Source organism: Cajanus cajan, chromosome 1 (genome assembly GCF_000230855.2).
Source record: "Cajanus cajan strain Asha chromosome 1, NIPB_CcT2T_4, whole genome shotgun sequence".
Lineage (NCBI taxonomy): Eukaryota > Viridiplantae > Streptophyta > Magnoliopsida > Fabales > Fabaceae > Cajanus > Cajanus cajan.
In genome coordinates this window covers 72,971,444-72,985,520 of record NC_138517.1, presented here as the reverse complement: position 1 = coordinate 72,985,520, position 14,077 = coordinate 72,971,444, and the positions used below count along the sequence as shown (strand labels likewise).

General features: G+C 28.1%; 1 protein-coding gene across 2 annotated transcripts; it reads right to left on the bottom strand.

Annotated features, from left to right (window-relative positions):
- Positions 1 to 2,719: 2,719 nt before the first annotated feature.
- LOC109791934 (uncharacterized) lies at positions 2,720 to 13,619 on the bottom strand. Of its 2 annotated transcripts, XM_083062399.1 has the most exons (7): positions 13,315 to 13,619; positions 13,166 to 13,214; positions 7,446 to 7,555; positions 5,772 to 6,248; positions 5,372 to 5,527; positions 4,851 to 5,266; positions 2,720 to 4,707 (listed from the first exon to the last, which is right to left on the bottom strand). In XM_083062399.1, the coding sequence occupies exons 3-7, from the start codon at positions 7,549 to 7,551 to the stop codon at positions 4,081 to 4,083; spliced, it is 1,782 nt and encodes a 593-aa protein (XP_082918525.1). In that variant the 5' UTR covers positions 7,552 to 7,555; positions 13,166 to 13,214; positions 13,315 to 13,619; the 3' UTR covers positions 2,720 to 4,080. The 2 variants fall into 2 exon arrangements, with proteins under 2 accessions (XP_082918525.1, XP_020206888.3); XM_020351299.3 differs by lacking the exons at positions 13,166 to 13,214; positions 13,315 to 13,619 and having other exon boundaries at positions 7,446 to 11,656.
- Between the last annotated feature and the right edge of the window lie 458 nt (positions 13,620 to 14,077).

The window sequence follows — 14,077 nt, the reverse complement described above, 5'->3', positions numbered from 1 at the left end:
TAAAGCTACTTTGTCACAATATTCGGCGCCACCATCTTATATAAACTGTTTTTTTGGTATGAATTTATTGTGTTCGACATGTCTTAGATTAACGAATCACGACCATGTTCGAGTTTAATTAAGGTTTGAATTGTATCCATAATTCTCCTTTCTTTTTTGTATGGCCGACAAGTGGTGGTGATGGGTCATTAAGAAGATACTGGACAGTCACGGGCTAAAGTCACTTTGAAAGAGTGACACATAACTGATTGAAATGATTTATAATTTATATTATTATATAAAATATATATTATGTGTTATTATAATTTATATTTATATTTTTTAATAATATATTAACATATATTATATGATAATGTAGATAAAAGTAATTTCTAATAATAAATATTATACCTTCATAGAATATGTATCATTAAATAATAATTTTTATTAGTGGTAATTTGATATCACAAGAAGAAAGATAGAAAAAAAAAAAAAAACAAAGAGTGTCACTCGAGTATTTGTAACTATTTAGTATCTATATGTCATTACTTAGTTGATAAAAATATTTATAATATTAAAATTTTATTGATTATTTTAACTTGCTCGATACAAACTATTTTATGAGAGTCTTATTAATTATAACAAAATTTATTCAACTAGAATTACATTGTAATTTTTATTTTTTTCTTATCAGCAGAGACAAAATATATATATAATTAAAAGTATAAATGAAAAACAAATGTGTGGGATATGGTTTGAGCTTACATTTCTCCTAATGCAGGTTCAACACCCTATAAACATTAAAATCTTACTTTAATAGACATACGTATTTAAAGAGATTTTTTGGTGTTAGAGGTAAAATTCTTCTAATAGATCTTTGTTGTACTCTTTGTTCAACAAGTCTTGTGTACTACTAACTATTTTACATTGTAAGTTTTATTTTTTCTTATCAATAGAGACAAAATATATAAATTAAAAGTATAAATTAAAGACAAATGTGTGGGATATGGTTTGAGCTTACATTTTTCATAATGCAAGTTCAACATCCTATAAATATTAAAATCTTACTTTAGTGGACATACTTATTTAAAGAGATCCTTTTAGTGTTCGAGGTGAAATTCTTCTAATGAGTCTCTGTTGTACTCTCTATTCAACAAGTCTTGTGTTAAATTAGACACTACTAACTATTGTTTACTACTAAGTGAACAATAACGTTTGATCTGAAAATCCTTAAATTTTATTGATTCTGTACTCCATTACTCGGTAATCTTGGAAATGTTATCCCTTATCTATTATTTTTACTAATTAAGAAAATATACAAAATACATATATATTACTGGTATATGGAATTTGCTGACCATTCATGTATAATAAGAAATTAAAAACACCTTCACCTCAATACCTTAGCACTTAACTATATCACAAAGATCTAAATTTTATTATGTTCAACAAAATTCACGATACATCTACATAAACCCGTTGAGCATTCTAAATTTAATTTGTTCCTAGATACCATACACAATTTGTAAAAAGAAGTGGCTTATATAGTCACGGGTGATGACTACTTAGCTCACATGCAGTTGTAACATTATGGAGAAGATAATGAATGAGAAAACATAAGATATAACAAGTAGTGTTTTCAACTATAGACTATACAATGGACATGAAACTTCTATAAAATGGCATTTGTCTTTTTTAGGTATAGAGGCCTCTAATTTGTTTGAATTCTATCAAGTAACACCCTCCTTGCAAAAGCTTCGACGTTAGGTAGGTACTAGTGTACATTAGCACCAAAAGCATATAAAGAAAAAGGTGCTTATAAGAATACTTTGTTCATGTACCAAAAGTGTAGGAAAATTTAAATGTGTACTCCCAAGAATTATCTTCCTTTCTTCAACAATCTCTTAACCCACATCTTGACTTTACTGCATTTATATCTTCCACCAGTTTTTCTACCATCAACTTTCTCTAATTAAAACTAATCCCTTATCCAACTTCCATTCATAGCAACCCCTTAACCAATTCCCCATACTCTCCCACCATACATCTATATTGTTATAAGTTTAGATATAGTCTATCATATTTTATTCTCGAATCTTCTTCCCTATCCATTTGTCCTCCCAAAACATAACTGTAACATTTTATTTTCCAAAAATAAAAATAAAATAAATTGTTTTATTAATATTTATATTATAAAGTTAATTTATTAATAAAATTTATAATATAAATGATGAATGTTTTTATTAAATAAAATAAAGATAGATTATGGATTTGTGGGAAGCTTTTGGATTTGAACTCTTTGCTTCAACCCTACATAAAAGAGGAAGGGTTAGGTCATACATGTTAATTTTTAGACCCCTAAGAATACTCTTGCAAAGGAAAAACTTAGAGGAAAACTTATAGAAATGCATGGAGTAGCCTTGGAACATAAAAGATCATGCTTGTTATCTTGGGGGTCATTTCTAAGGTAAGAGAAGAAGTGAAAATATCCCACCTTAGGAGCAAGTATGAAGATTATATAGATATTGCAATAATCCCTAAGTTTCTTTAGAATTTGTAATAGGATGTGTTTGATGGATCAATTGATATTATGCTATTCATGTTTAGATATGGGGATAATTGTTGCAATTTTCACATATTTAAGAGGATTAATTGAACTTTTTTAAGTGTTAAATATCTTAGGGTTAGGATTATGCATATGTGATGATAATTGAGGGAGATTTGTATTATTGGGGGGATTTGTAAGAATTATATCTTTTGATGTAAATTGGTGTTAAATATGTTTTATTATGAATCTATTGTCTCTCTAAAAGGAATTAAATGTTGTGTATGTTGATAGTTTGAGCTTGATCCTAAGATAATGATATAAAGGATATATTTGTAGTCCTTAAAATCCCAAATTTATAGAGCAGGAAAAAGATTGGATGATATACCTAGAGGTTGAGCAATAAGAGTACTAATTAAGTAATTAAGGATGCAAGAAATTAGGAGTGACAAAACGGGCCAGCCTGGCCCATTTTGGCCCTGCCCACCAATGGCCCGCCAAAAACGAGTCAGGCCAGGCCGGCCCGCCAATAGAAAACGGGTTGGGATAGCTAGCCCGCCCCACCTAAGGGCAGACTAGCGGGTCGGCGGGCCAACCCACATACCACAAAAAAAATTACAAAAAAAAAATATGTTCAAATAAAAAAAAACTACTACAAATAAATAAATATAACTATATAAAATTAAAAATGCATACATATTATACATAATATATGTTCAACAAAAGTAAATTACAAACTTATAACAAAATCAAATAGAAATTAGTCGACTTACACTAAAATCAAAATCAAATTATAAACTTACAAATTACTAATAAACTAAATTTTTGATAGTCCACAAAACAAGTCCAAACACAATTAATCAACTTTAACTTTCTATATTTTTTTTGTATTGAACATCTTCATCCTCATCTTCTACATCAAAATAAATTAAACATAAAAAAATTTAATATAAAAAAATTAAAGTATGTGGATTGACAGGTAGTGATAGACCAGCCCGCTATTTGGCCCGGCAGGCTGACGGGTTTGGCGGGTTGAAATATTGGGCCTGGCCCGCGAATCACAACCCATTTTATCATCCTATAAGAAATTAATATTAGATTTCAAGAAAAAGAAGTAGCTAGAATACTAAAATAAATTGTAGAAGATTCGGTACTAGTGATATACTAAAAATTTCCAACATTAAAAATTTTGTTCACCACCATTCATGAAGACAGTCGGAGCCTATAAATAAACCTTCACACATGAGATTTGAGTGTACCTCCCAAATGCAATAAACTCATGTTATCATTTTCTGTCAATTACTAGCTTTCACTACTTCACATATTTTTTAAATTATCTCACGTCACTAACCTCCTCCCAACAACAAAAGCTAATCCTTCTTTCATTATTTCTCTGTTTCTTCAATATATCACTTGACTCTTACAAAATGGAAGAATATATCCTTCAAAAAACGAATTTTAGTACAAAATCATTTTTGCTATTAACAATATTACTTTTTAAGTCCAAATAATATTACAACTTTCACAAATCAAAACATGATTTGATTACAATGCCTCTACTTCTCTAGAAGGTAAATCATACGTTTACTTGGCTTAAATAAAGTCCTACAGTAGTAGGTTGAGTAGATGATATCTGACCATAACGAAAATTGCAAAGCTATATATAAAAGCATTGGTAGACACGCAAGAACTGAAATAAAATCAGGAACCACCTTCAAACCATAGTTGTACGTTATAAAGAAGGCACTACCAAATGCTACCATCATGCATGTTATGGAGATGAATAGCGTTATCAATCCGAAAATTAACTTCAAGGGCAATGACTTGTGAAAGTCATACTCTGCATAACGTGATATAAGAATAGAAAAGAATATTAATATTGCAGCTGCAGATGAGATGAATGCAGTTGCATCTGATATTGCAAATGCTAGGAACGAGGTTTTGTCCAAGTAATTTGGTTTTTTTGTTTGATCATCGATGCCACCTGGTATGTTGATTGCAGCAGAGAACACTCCTGTTGCAATAACGGTCGAAATAAGCATGCAAAATTCAGCAGTGCGTTTCATCCAATCCTCTGCCTTTTTTCTTAGTTCTTCGTGCTCCCTAGTGAACAATTCTTGAGCAGTTAAGCTTTCAGAATTTCTCAATTTTATGAATGATGGTGGCATTATCTTCTTCACCTCCTGTCACATATATATCGAGTTGAGTAAGTATAGATGAATGTAGTGAATGAACCTCGTATCCCAACAACTACAATTTAGAAGTTCAAAGCATAAATTAGAAGTCTCAGTGATTGTTAAGTCTCAATGCATGTACTAATTATTACCTCAAACCATATTAACTCAAGGCTCATTTGGAATGCTGCTCCAGAAACTAATTCAAGTTGGCCTTGTGGGGCTAATTTTGCAGCCAAATGCAATAATGTGTTACTTCCTTCCACTATATATGTTACTATGATATCCTTATGTGACCCTATTTCATGCACTAAATTGAATATGCTAGCATGGCGATGCGAAACCGCTGTGTGAATTATACTTTGGTTTTGGTTGTCCACTTCCCATATCAGGCTAGGATGAGCACTAATAAACTCAGACAAGAACCCAAAATTTCCAACTTCTGCTGCATCAAATAATAGTTGAGAAGGTTCGCTTATGATTTTAATTGATTCCGAGAAGTCTTTGTGGCGGAGAATCGTGTTCCAAAGAAAATTAACCAGTTGAAAAAACACATGTTGTTTCATGCCTGCAATATAAAACCATGGTTAATTGCAATGAAATAATTGTTCAAGGACAGCCACGTATAAATCAAAACTGAAGCATCGTGTATGAATTTTGCTGAGAATTTTACCGGGGTTGATCATGATGGGATTTTGATGCTCCGGACAATGACAATAAGACTCCAAAGGTTTTTGATTTTGAGCCAAGAGATGCAAAGCTGTGTCATCATTCTCATCGCGTGCATAAGCTAGCTCTTCCCTTTCTCTTGCCATTTTTAAGGCCAACTCTGAAACACATTTTTAAGGTTGCCTCAATTAATTAAAGCATTTTGGGATCCTATTTTTCACACCCATATGAGAGACAAATCAACAGATTTAAACTACAACACACTCATAAAACATGAAACTCATATTCATGACGTGAGTCCAACATCTATTACTTATCTCTTTTGATACTTAAAAAGTCAAAATTTTGATGATCAAGACTTTTTTCGAAATAGACACTGATGTGGGAACATTGATGACGTGTACCATAGTTGGCAGTGTGGATAGAAGTGAAGAACAAGAGTTGCCAGTCCTGATCCTGAAAGACAGGTTTGGTGAGATCATACAAAAAGCGGGTCATGTGGCATCTTCCTTGCATGGCAGCGAAGTGAAGAGGGGTGCGTCCATTTCCGCCTCTGATGAGAGGCAAGAATGAGTTCTTGTGCAGCAACAAGCGAGCAATGTCCATGTTCCCAGACGCAGCGGCGAAGCAGAATGCAGTGTTGCCCTTCATGTCTTGCAATGCCATGTGTTCCTTGTCGAGTACTTGGAGCAATTGGTCAACGAAGTCAACGTGGTTTGCACCAGCAGCAACATGCAGCACTGTGGGCCAACCCTTCGCTATTGCTGCGTGCCTCAGCTTCCCATCTTCGTCTAGGATGCGTTTTGCTGCTGCCCAGTTGCCTTCTAGGGCATGCTTGTGAAGTGGCACACACAGCTCCATAAATTTGTCCATGGCTTCCCCTATAAATTATAAACATATAATAAAATCCTTTTATCATTCATATCTATACCAACTATTTATCAACTTTTCTTAATTATTAATTCGTATCCGACAATTTAATTATTTTTAATAAAATCTTTATTCTCAATCATCATTCATTATAAATATATATATATATATATATATATATATATATATATATATAATCATGTTAATTTTATTTTTATTGTAAGTTATTGTCTGCCTTTACGACCAATTCTTCTTTGTCCGAAACTTTTACAATTACAAATTAAAATAATTTGAGATGTATGATAACATTGTTCTTACGAATTGATCTATATCACAAACAAACATCTTCTTTTTTATGTGAAACATATATAGTTACGAATTAAAATAATTTGAGATGTGTGATAACATCCTTCTTAAGAATTTCTCTTCATAATGCACCAGGTCCTATGAGAATAACTCAAAATTTTTGTTATAACAAGTATTAATTGAAGAATTCAAGAAACTCTTTTGAAATATTGTATATATAAGAAAAGAAAATATGTTTGTCAAAATTATCATAAACCAAGTCTACTGATCAAGAATATAAAATAATACTAATTATTAGATTAAGTCAAATGGATAAGATAAAACTTAGTTTGAATCACCAAGTCAACAAAATTAAATTTAATTAAAATATATTTTTTTTAAAAATAAATTAATTAATTTATAATAATTTCTAAACCTTAATTAAATATGTTAATTTTTTTTTGAAATATTACTAAAAATATAAAAAAAAAATTTATATTTCATTTTCATGACGTGATAGGTTGTCAAAATCGTTAGACATTATAAACTCACATTTATGGGGACAATCTATGTAGTTGGGTGTGCTGAAACATGTTGGACTAGCGAAAATTAAAGTTTCATGAAAAAAAAATTAGTCTTTTACTCAATGCATGAACCGAAAAAAATCGGTGGTAAGTAAAAAAAAAAAGAGTTCTATTTTCATTCTATTTTATGATTATTTTTCTTTTCATTTCTTTGGCATCACTTATAACATCTTTTCTTCTCTATATACTTTACTTTTTTATTTCCCTTCTTTTTATAAAATCATATAGTTTTTATTTCTTCGTATCTACTAGATTAAATTAAACACTTAAAAATGATTATTTCAACAAAACATTTTTTGTTGGTGAAGCTTGGGTTAAAGGAGAGTGAGAGTAGCGTACTTGTTTCGGCGAGAAAATCGAGGTTAGGAGCATTATAATGAGCTGACGCCACGACCACTTCCACTTGGTGCCGTGGGTGCGGAGTTGGATTGCTGACGATTGTCATTTCCCTGTCAAAAACAAAGATTCCAATGCTGTACAAATTTTGCCTATTTTTTAAAAATAATTAAATTTGTAAAAGAAAAACACAATTAAGCAATTCTTATGCATATATATGCCAATTTTATTATGATGTTAAATTTCTTAATTTTAATAAAATAATTAGTTAGTTGAAAATATAAAATTTTTTACGTAGTCAATAAAAATCATCAAGTTTGTACTATAATTCATTTGAACAAGAGAGACCAAATATATGGATAGATTTCAAGAGATGATGATAACAACACTAGAAGGAAATAAAAAATGATAGAAACATATGAAACAAGATGGATAGCGACAAAAGTAAATAAAAAAAATATTGTGCAATGATAGATGAGTGAAAGAGAATTATAGCTACACTAGTATTACTAAGAAGAAAATAAACCCAAGAAATTTAATCATGTTCTTTTCAATGATAGAGACTACAATATATGTAAAATAATCATTATAATGTATCCCTACAAGTGTAGGATTAAAGTTTATTGAAAGCTAAATGAAATAGAAAATAAAACCAAAACCCTTATTACTAGGCATAGTCTCTCATCCAACCTGGTTTGAATATAATACGTTTAGACCTATTTATATTTGGACTAGTTGGTTCTCTGTCATCTAACATATTGCATAACTTTACAATGTGCATTACGTAATTAAGTTTGGAAATCAACACTGCATGCACTAAAATAAAAAAAGGTTCATGATTGAGCATTCAACAATTATATAATTTTATAACTTTGAAACCAAAAATACTTAACCTGTCAAGCTCGTCCCACATTTGCTTGGATGTTGTGTATTTGGAAATTTTTTCGAAAGTATCTTGATTTATGGCACAATATAAAATATTTCTTGCTTTTGCTTCTAGTTCCAAGTTCTTCATGTCTTCTTCATCGTATTCATCTTCACTTTTCTTTACTTCTTCATTGTTCACTATTTTTGTTGGAATTTTCGGTCCATTTTTTATGACAAACCAAAGTTTAAAGTCGACAGATTGTATGAATACTCGCATACGCTCTTTCCACTCAATGTAATTTGTGTCATCGAAATATGGTGGTCTCAAAATAGATTGTCCTTCAGTGATGATTTTACTCATCAAATTTGACTATTGAACCTACGTAAAGGATATATTTCTTCTACTATTATGATCAGGAATGTTAAATAAGTGAGTTGGGTTTGAATGCATGAAGTGCACTTCCCATTATGGTTCCAAAACACTTTTTCAATCCTTTAAAGTATATATCTATATGAATATTTACTAATTTAAAATAAAATATTAGAAATTATAAATTTAACATAAATTAATGAATATCTATGTATACACTTATCTAATAATTTAAATTACATAAAATTCAAAGAAAAGTGAGAAATGATATATAAAATTTGATTTATTATTTAATAATCAATCCAACAAATAAATATTATTTAAAATTATGGGTTTTTTTCCTTTTGCAATTTCATATCATTATAAGTTCATTCACTATTAAATTTTATTTTGAAAATCGAACAGTAACATCACCACCACAGAATCTAGCAACCGAATATATGAGTCTACATTCGTGACCAACTTTAGCGACTAAAACATGCTATATTAAACTTAGCGGCGAACTTAGTCGATGAATGTTCGTTACTAGCAAATAGTTAGTCGCTAAATCTTACTACATGCATGCATCCCATTATTAAAAAAATAATAATAATAAATTTCTTAAATTCTTATAAGTATGGGTGGATAAAAAAAACTGAACTGTACTGAACTGGTATTGAACTAAATTGAACTGTACTATAAAAAATTGAATTTTTTATAAAAAAAAAAACTGTACTGAACTGTTTAAAAAAAAACTGTACTGAACTGTTTAAAAAAAAAACTGAACTGAACTGAACTGTTGGAAAGTTAATTGTACTGAACTATAAAACTGAACTGAATTATAAAAATTAAACTATTTTTATAAAAGATAAAAATTAAATGTGTCTAACATGTTATGTCTTAATGGATTAACTAGATAGTTTAAAAACCCAAACTATAGAAAGAAAAAAAAAAGTGATAAAAAAAATTGTATCAATTTTGTCAAACCTAACGGATCAATTGAGCTATCTTGGATTACTTATTTTTAGGCTTAAAATTCACTGAGTTTGTTTGACTTAATTTTATATTTTTTTCTTTGAAAAATTTAAATAAAATGGAAAATAAAGTAAAGTTGGAAAATGTGTCCTATTTTGATAGATCAATGAGTTAAAATTGTTCAATTTAAAATATCATAACAGTTCAGTGCAGTTTAAATTGCAGTTCAGTTCAAGTTTTTATAGTATAGTTAAGTTCAGTTCAATGATACAAAATATTTCAATTCAATGATACAAAAAAATATTTCAGTTCAGTTTGTCTGAACTAATATTTAGTTTAGTTCAGTTCATGAGAACTACTTTTAAGTTCAGTATAATTTTTATAAGTTCAGTTCATTTTGCTCACCTCTACTTATAAGGGGTAACCAAATTACCTTACAAATTCTTAAGTAAAACAAAACATAAGTCCTTACATAAAAAATACAAATATGAGGAAGGGGAAGCATGCAAGGGACTAGATACACCTAGAAGTGTAAGTCCGTTACAAGAAAATTGACATATAGTAATACACACCCTATAGTGACATTATACATGTCACTAAAAATTACTTTTACCCACACAATAACTACAATATATGTTGGTATATTATTAAAAAGTGTGTTATAGATTATAGTGACACACAAAATATATTGTTAAATCTCATTTAAAATCAATACTAAAATTGTGTGTAACTATATGTTAAATAGACATATATCTACATATATTGTACCTATAGTAACACTTTTTATATGTCACTATATGTAACATTTCTTGTAGTGGTCTCACGGGCTTCAATAGTGTTAATTTTCACTTTCTTGCTTTTTTTTTTTTACACTAAATTTCTCTAGGCCACTTGAAAATGTGTGACGAGAGGGTTATAAACCCTTACTCTCTATTGGATAAATAAAATAAATATTTTTCATAGTTAATTTATAATTATTATTATAAAATGAAACAAATATTTTAAAAATATTAAATAAGAAATAACAATATTTTAATGGATACTATTGGGTGTTATGCATTATCTTATGTAATTGATTTTCAAATCCAAATTTGGTTTAAGAAAGATTGTTTTTTCTTTTTTAAGTTTTTTTTAAATTCATTAAAAAAATGTATTGGTAACAGCCCCGTTTTTTGTTTTCTTTAATATTTTTATTGTCCCGCGCTGTTACTATAGTTGCAACACTGGTTTTATTATTATTATTATTATTATTATTATTATTATTATTATTATTATTATTTGTAGGATTCTTTTACATAAAAACATTTTTAAAGTTACCACAATATGTCTTATCTTAATTTTAATTTCAAGTTTAATTTGATTTAATAACTAGCTCAAAGAATATTTTTTTCTTAACTTTCATGAATCACTTCCATTTTATTATATACTTAATTTTCTCAATTATCATTTTTTTCATCTTTTTTTCTAATATTTATTATTGAAGTAACTTGAATTATTTATATTTAATTGTGTATAATAGTATTTTGAAATATTAACAAAAATACTTGTATTTAATAATGTACTAGTATTTTAACTTGTGTTATGCATTAATATAATTTTTTTATTTAACTAAAATTTATAATTACTCTTTGTATATAAATTAGAATAATTTTCTACTTTTGTAAATGCTTCACTCCTATTCTTTCTCACATCCATTCTCATTTGAATACTCTCTTAGAAAGGTAAACTTCACTCTCTTAACATGCAAATATCTTTTATATTTTTCACATTAAATGAAAAATCTATTGTTATCCAACAAGGAATAATTGGATATCAAAATCAAATATACGTTTTTAAAATGTTATTTTATGCTACTTCAATAGTAAATATTTGTTGAGTCAATATATATTGAATTTAAACATTCAATTATTAAATAAATCAAGTTTACAAATTTTTATAAATTTTGGAAATTATTTTATTCTTTGTTACACAAATTCAAATTAATATATATATATATATATATATATATATATATATATATATATTATAAAATTGTATTATATCTTAATTTAAATCTACGTAAAGAAATATCATTTAGTTTTCAAAGTTTGTAAAATTTCTAGATTTGATTTATTCAATAATATTTTTAATTTAATAATTTTATCGTTTAAATTCAATGTACGATATAAGTTTTTTAGTGATGTACGTAACTATATAAAGAATCAGTAAATTATTCCCTTTCTATTATTCTATATATATATATATATATAAGTATTTTATTTAATTATTTTAAATTAAATTGATTAATTACTTAATTTGTTTTAATTGATTAGTCCTTTTTTAACAATTATAAACAAATAAGTTTGCAAAAAAAGTGTTATTTACATTAAAAATATTAATAATTAATTACTATTTGTTATTGAAAATACAGTTAATTTTTTTAATAGTTTCTGAATAATTTATATAAAATGCTGTGGCGAAAAAGAGATTAAAACAACTAATTTGATTGATTGATTGATTAAAGTTATCAAAAAATATTTAATTGAAGACCGTATAAAAAATGTAAAATTTAATATAATTATATATTTTTACTGTTTATAATCAATAAAAAATTATAAAAAGAAATTAAGTCGCTAATAATTTAGGTGAATTTTTTGCAAAAAAAAAATTATTAATTAACTCAAATGTTTTAATTATGTTAAAACATTATTTAATTGATTTATTAAAATTAACTAATTGATTATCACATAAGATGTTAAAACTACTATGTATTAAAAGTGTGATATTAATTAACATTTGGATTAAGCTAAGCAAAAACATTTACTTCAACTCAATTCTGTAGTCATCACGCAACGGGTTCAAACCTAAGACCGTCCCAAGTCGTTCAACTATAGAAAATTGGACACATTCATAACGCGTCCGTTAACCAAAGAAAGCATGAAAAAGAAAAGGGTCACACAAGAAAAAGCAACATATAGCTATATGGATGATTTCTTTGATTTTCTTTTAGGTCCATTTGCATTTCAAATCAGAAAGGACAAGATATTTAATTAAGTCCGGTTTTGCCTCGATTAGTAGTTTAATTTTAATTTTATATATCAAAGTTGGACCATGATTATGATTTACTTTTTTTTAAGTGGATGTATTTCTTTATCTGCATTCCTATCCTGTTAAATAGTTTGTAAGGTACACAACTTGACAAGGATTATAAAGGTTAAATTATTCCTTATACGTATACAAGACCTTAAATTAATTCAATCTCTAAAGACAATTTTTCTTGTAGCGGTATACTCTATATGAAATAATATTTGGAAACCTAACGAGACCAAACCTAAATTTCGTCATAACCAATGGATAATATTTTACCTCGAGAGAAAAAATAAAGTAAAGTGAAGAGATTAATATTAAACTACGTACATGGGGACCTATGCCAACGCACTAGTGAGAATACCCTCATCTTCTGACTAATTACTCAACGACGTTTCTTCATCCTTCAATTCTTAACTTGTGACTGAAATTTTAACCAAATGAAGCAAAAAGTTAACATGCTTACCTCAAAATATAACACTTTGAAGGGGAACTTTTCCTCTATACTCAATTGCCTGCACAAAAGTGATCATAGTATCAATACGTAGTTTGTGCATATAAAATTAGAAATATGTATATTTCAAATTTGTAAGGAAAGTAATTTATTCACGGAACTGGTTGGATTTCTTGGTTTATCTGTAGAAGAAAAATTGAGAGATTCCTAGGCAAAATTCAAAGAGACAATCATTTAAGTGAAGAAAGTAAAAGAAGTTTTAATAAGTGAAGGTACGAAAAAAGTAAACACGATCGAGAATTATGTTTAAGGGGAATTGAGAAATAGAAACCTGAATTAGAAGATGGTTTTGGTGGTAATTGGTAAATGATATGGGGAGATTTATAAATAGGAAAGTTGCTTTATACAATAGAAGAAATGACGAGGAACGTTCGTTTTTATTATTTCCTGGAACTAGGGCTTTGGAATATATTGCACTTACTCGGCTCAAAAGCAAGTTGCAAGTGGTTCTCTGGCAATTGCAATGCAATTAACTAATGGAGACTTCGGTCGTCAACGGAAATTCTAAAGAAGGAGAATATTGTTCCAAGTCAGTTTAATATATTCAGTAAACGTCCTATATTATAATTGTATTAATTGTTGGAAGAAATGTTTATATTTAATGTTTGATATCTCTAGTAGAAAAATCGCATCCTACAACAGGAATTTATATCAATTGTTTGATTATCATAAAATGTGGTAATTTTTCTTTAATTAATTTGAACTTTATTATGATTGGACTAATGTAAACATATGCTTTTCACATTGACTATAAGTACAATGTAAAAAAGTTATTTTTTTTTATTTTTATATTTAACGTATAATTACTGTTAAAAGTAATTTGTAAAGCGTGACAGATGACACTTGTTATTATAAAATGCACTA

What these genes read in the sequence shown, in the direction of transcription:
- LOC109791934 (XM_083062399.1), bottom strand. Translation starts at nt 7,551, where the DNA reads ATGACAATCGTCAGCAATCCAACTCCGCACCCACGGCACCAAGTGGAA. An exon ending in TATCCACACTGCCAACTATG is followed by an intron (nt 5,528 to 5,771) that starts GTACACGTCATC and finishes AATGTGTTTCAG; the next exon opens with AGTTGGCCTTAAAAATGGCA. An exon ending in TTGAGTTAATATGGTTTGAG is followed by an intron (nt 4,708 to 4,850) that starts GTAATAATTAGT and finishes TATATGTGACAG; the next exon opens with GAGGTGAAGAAGATAATGCC.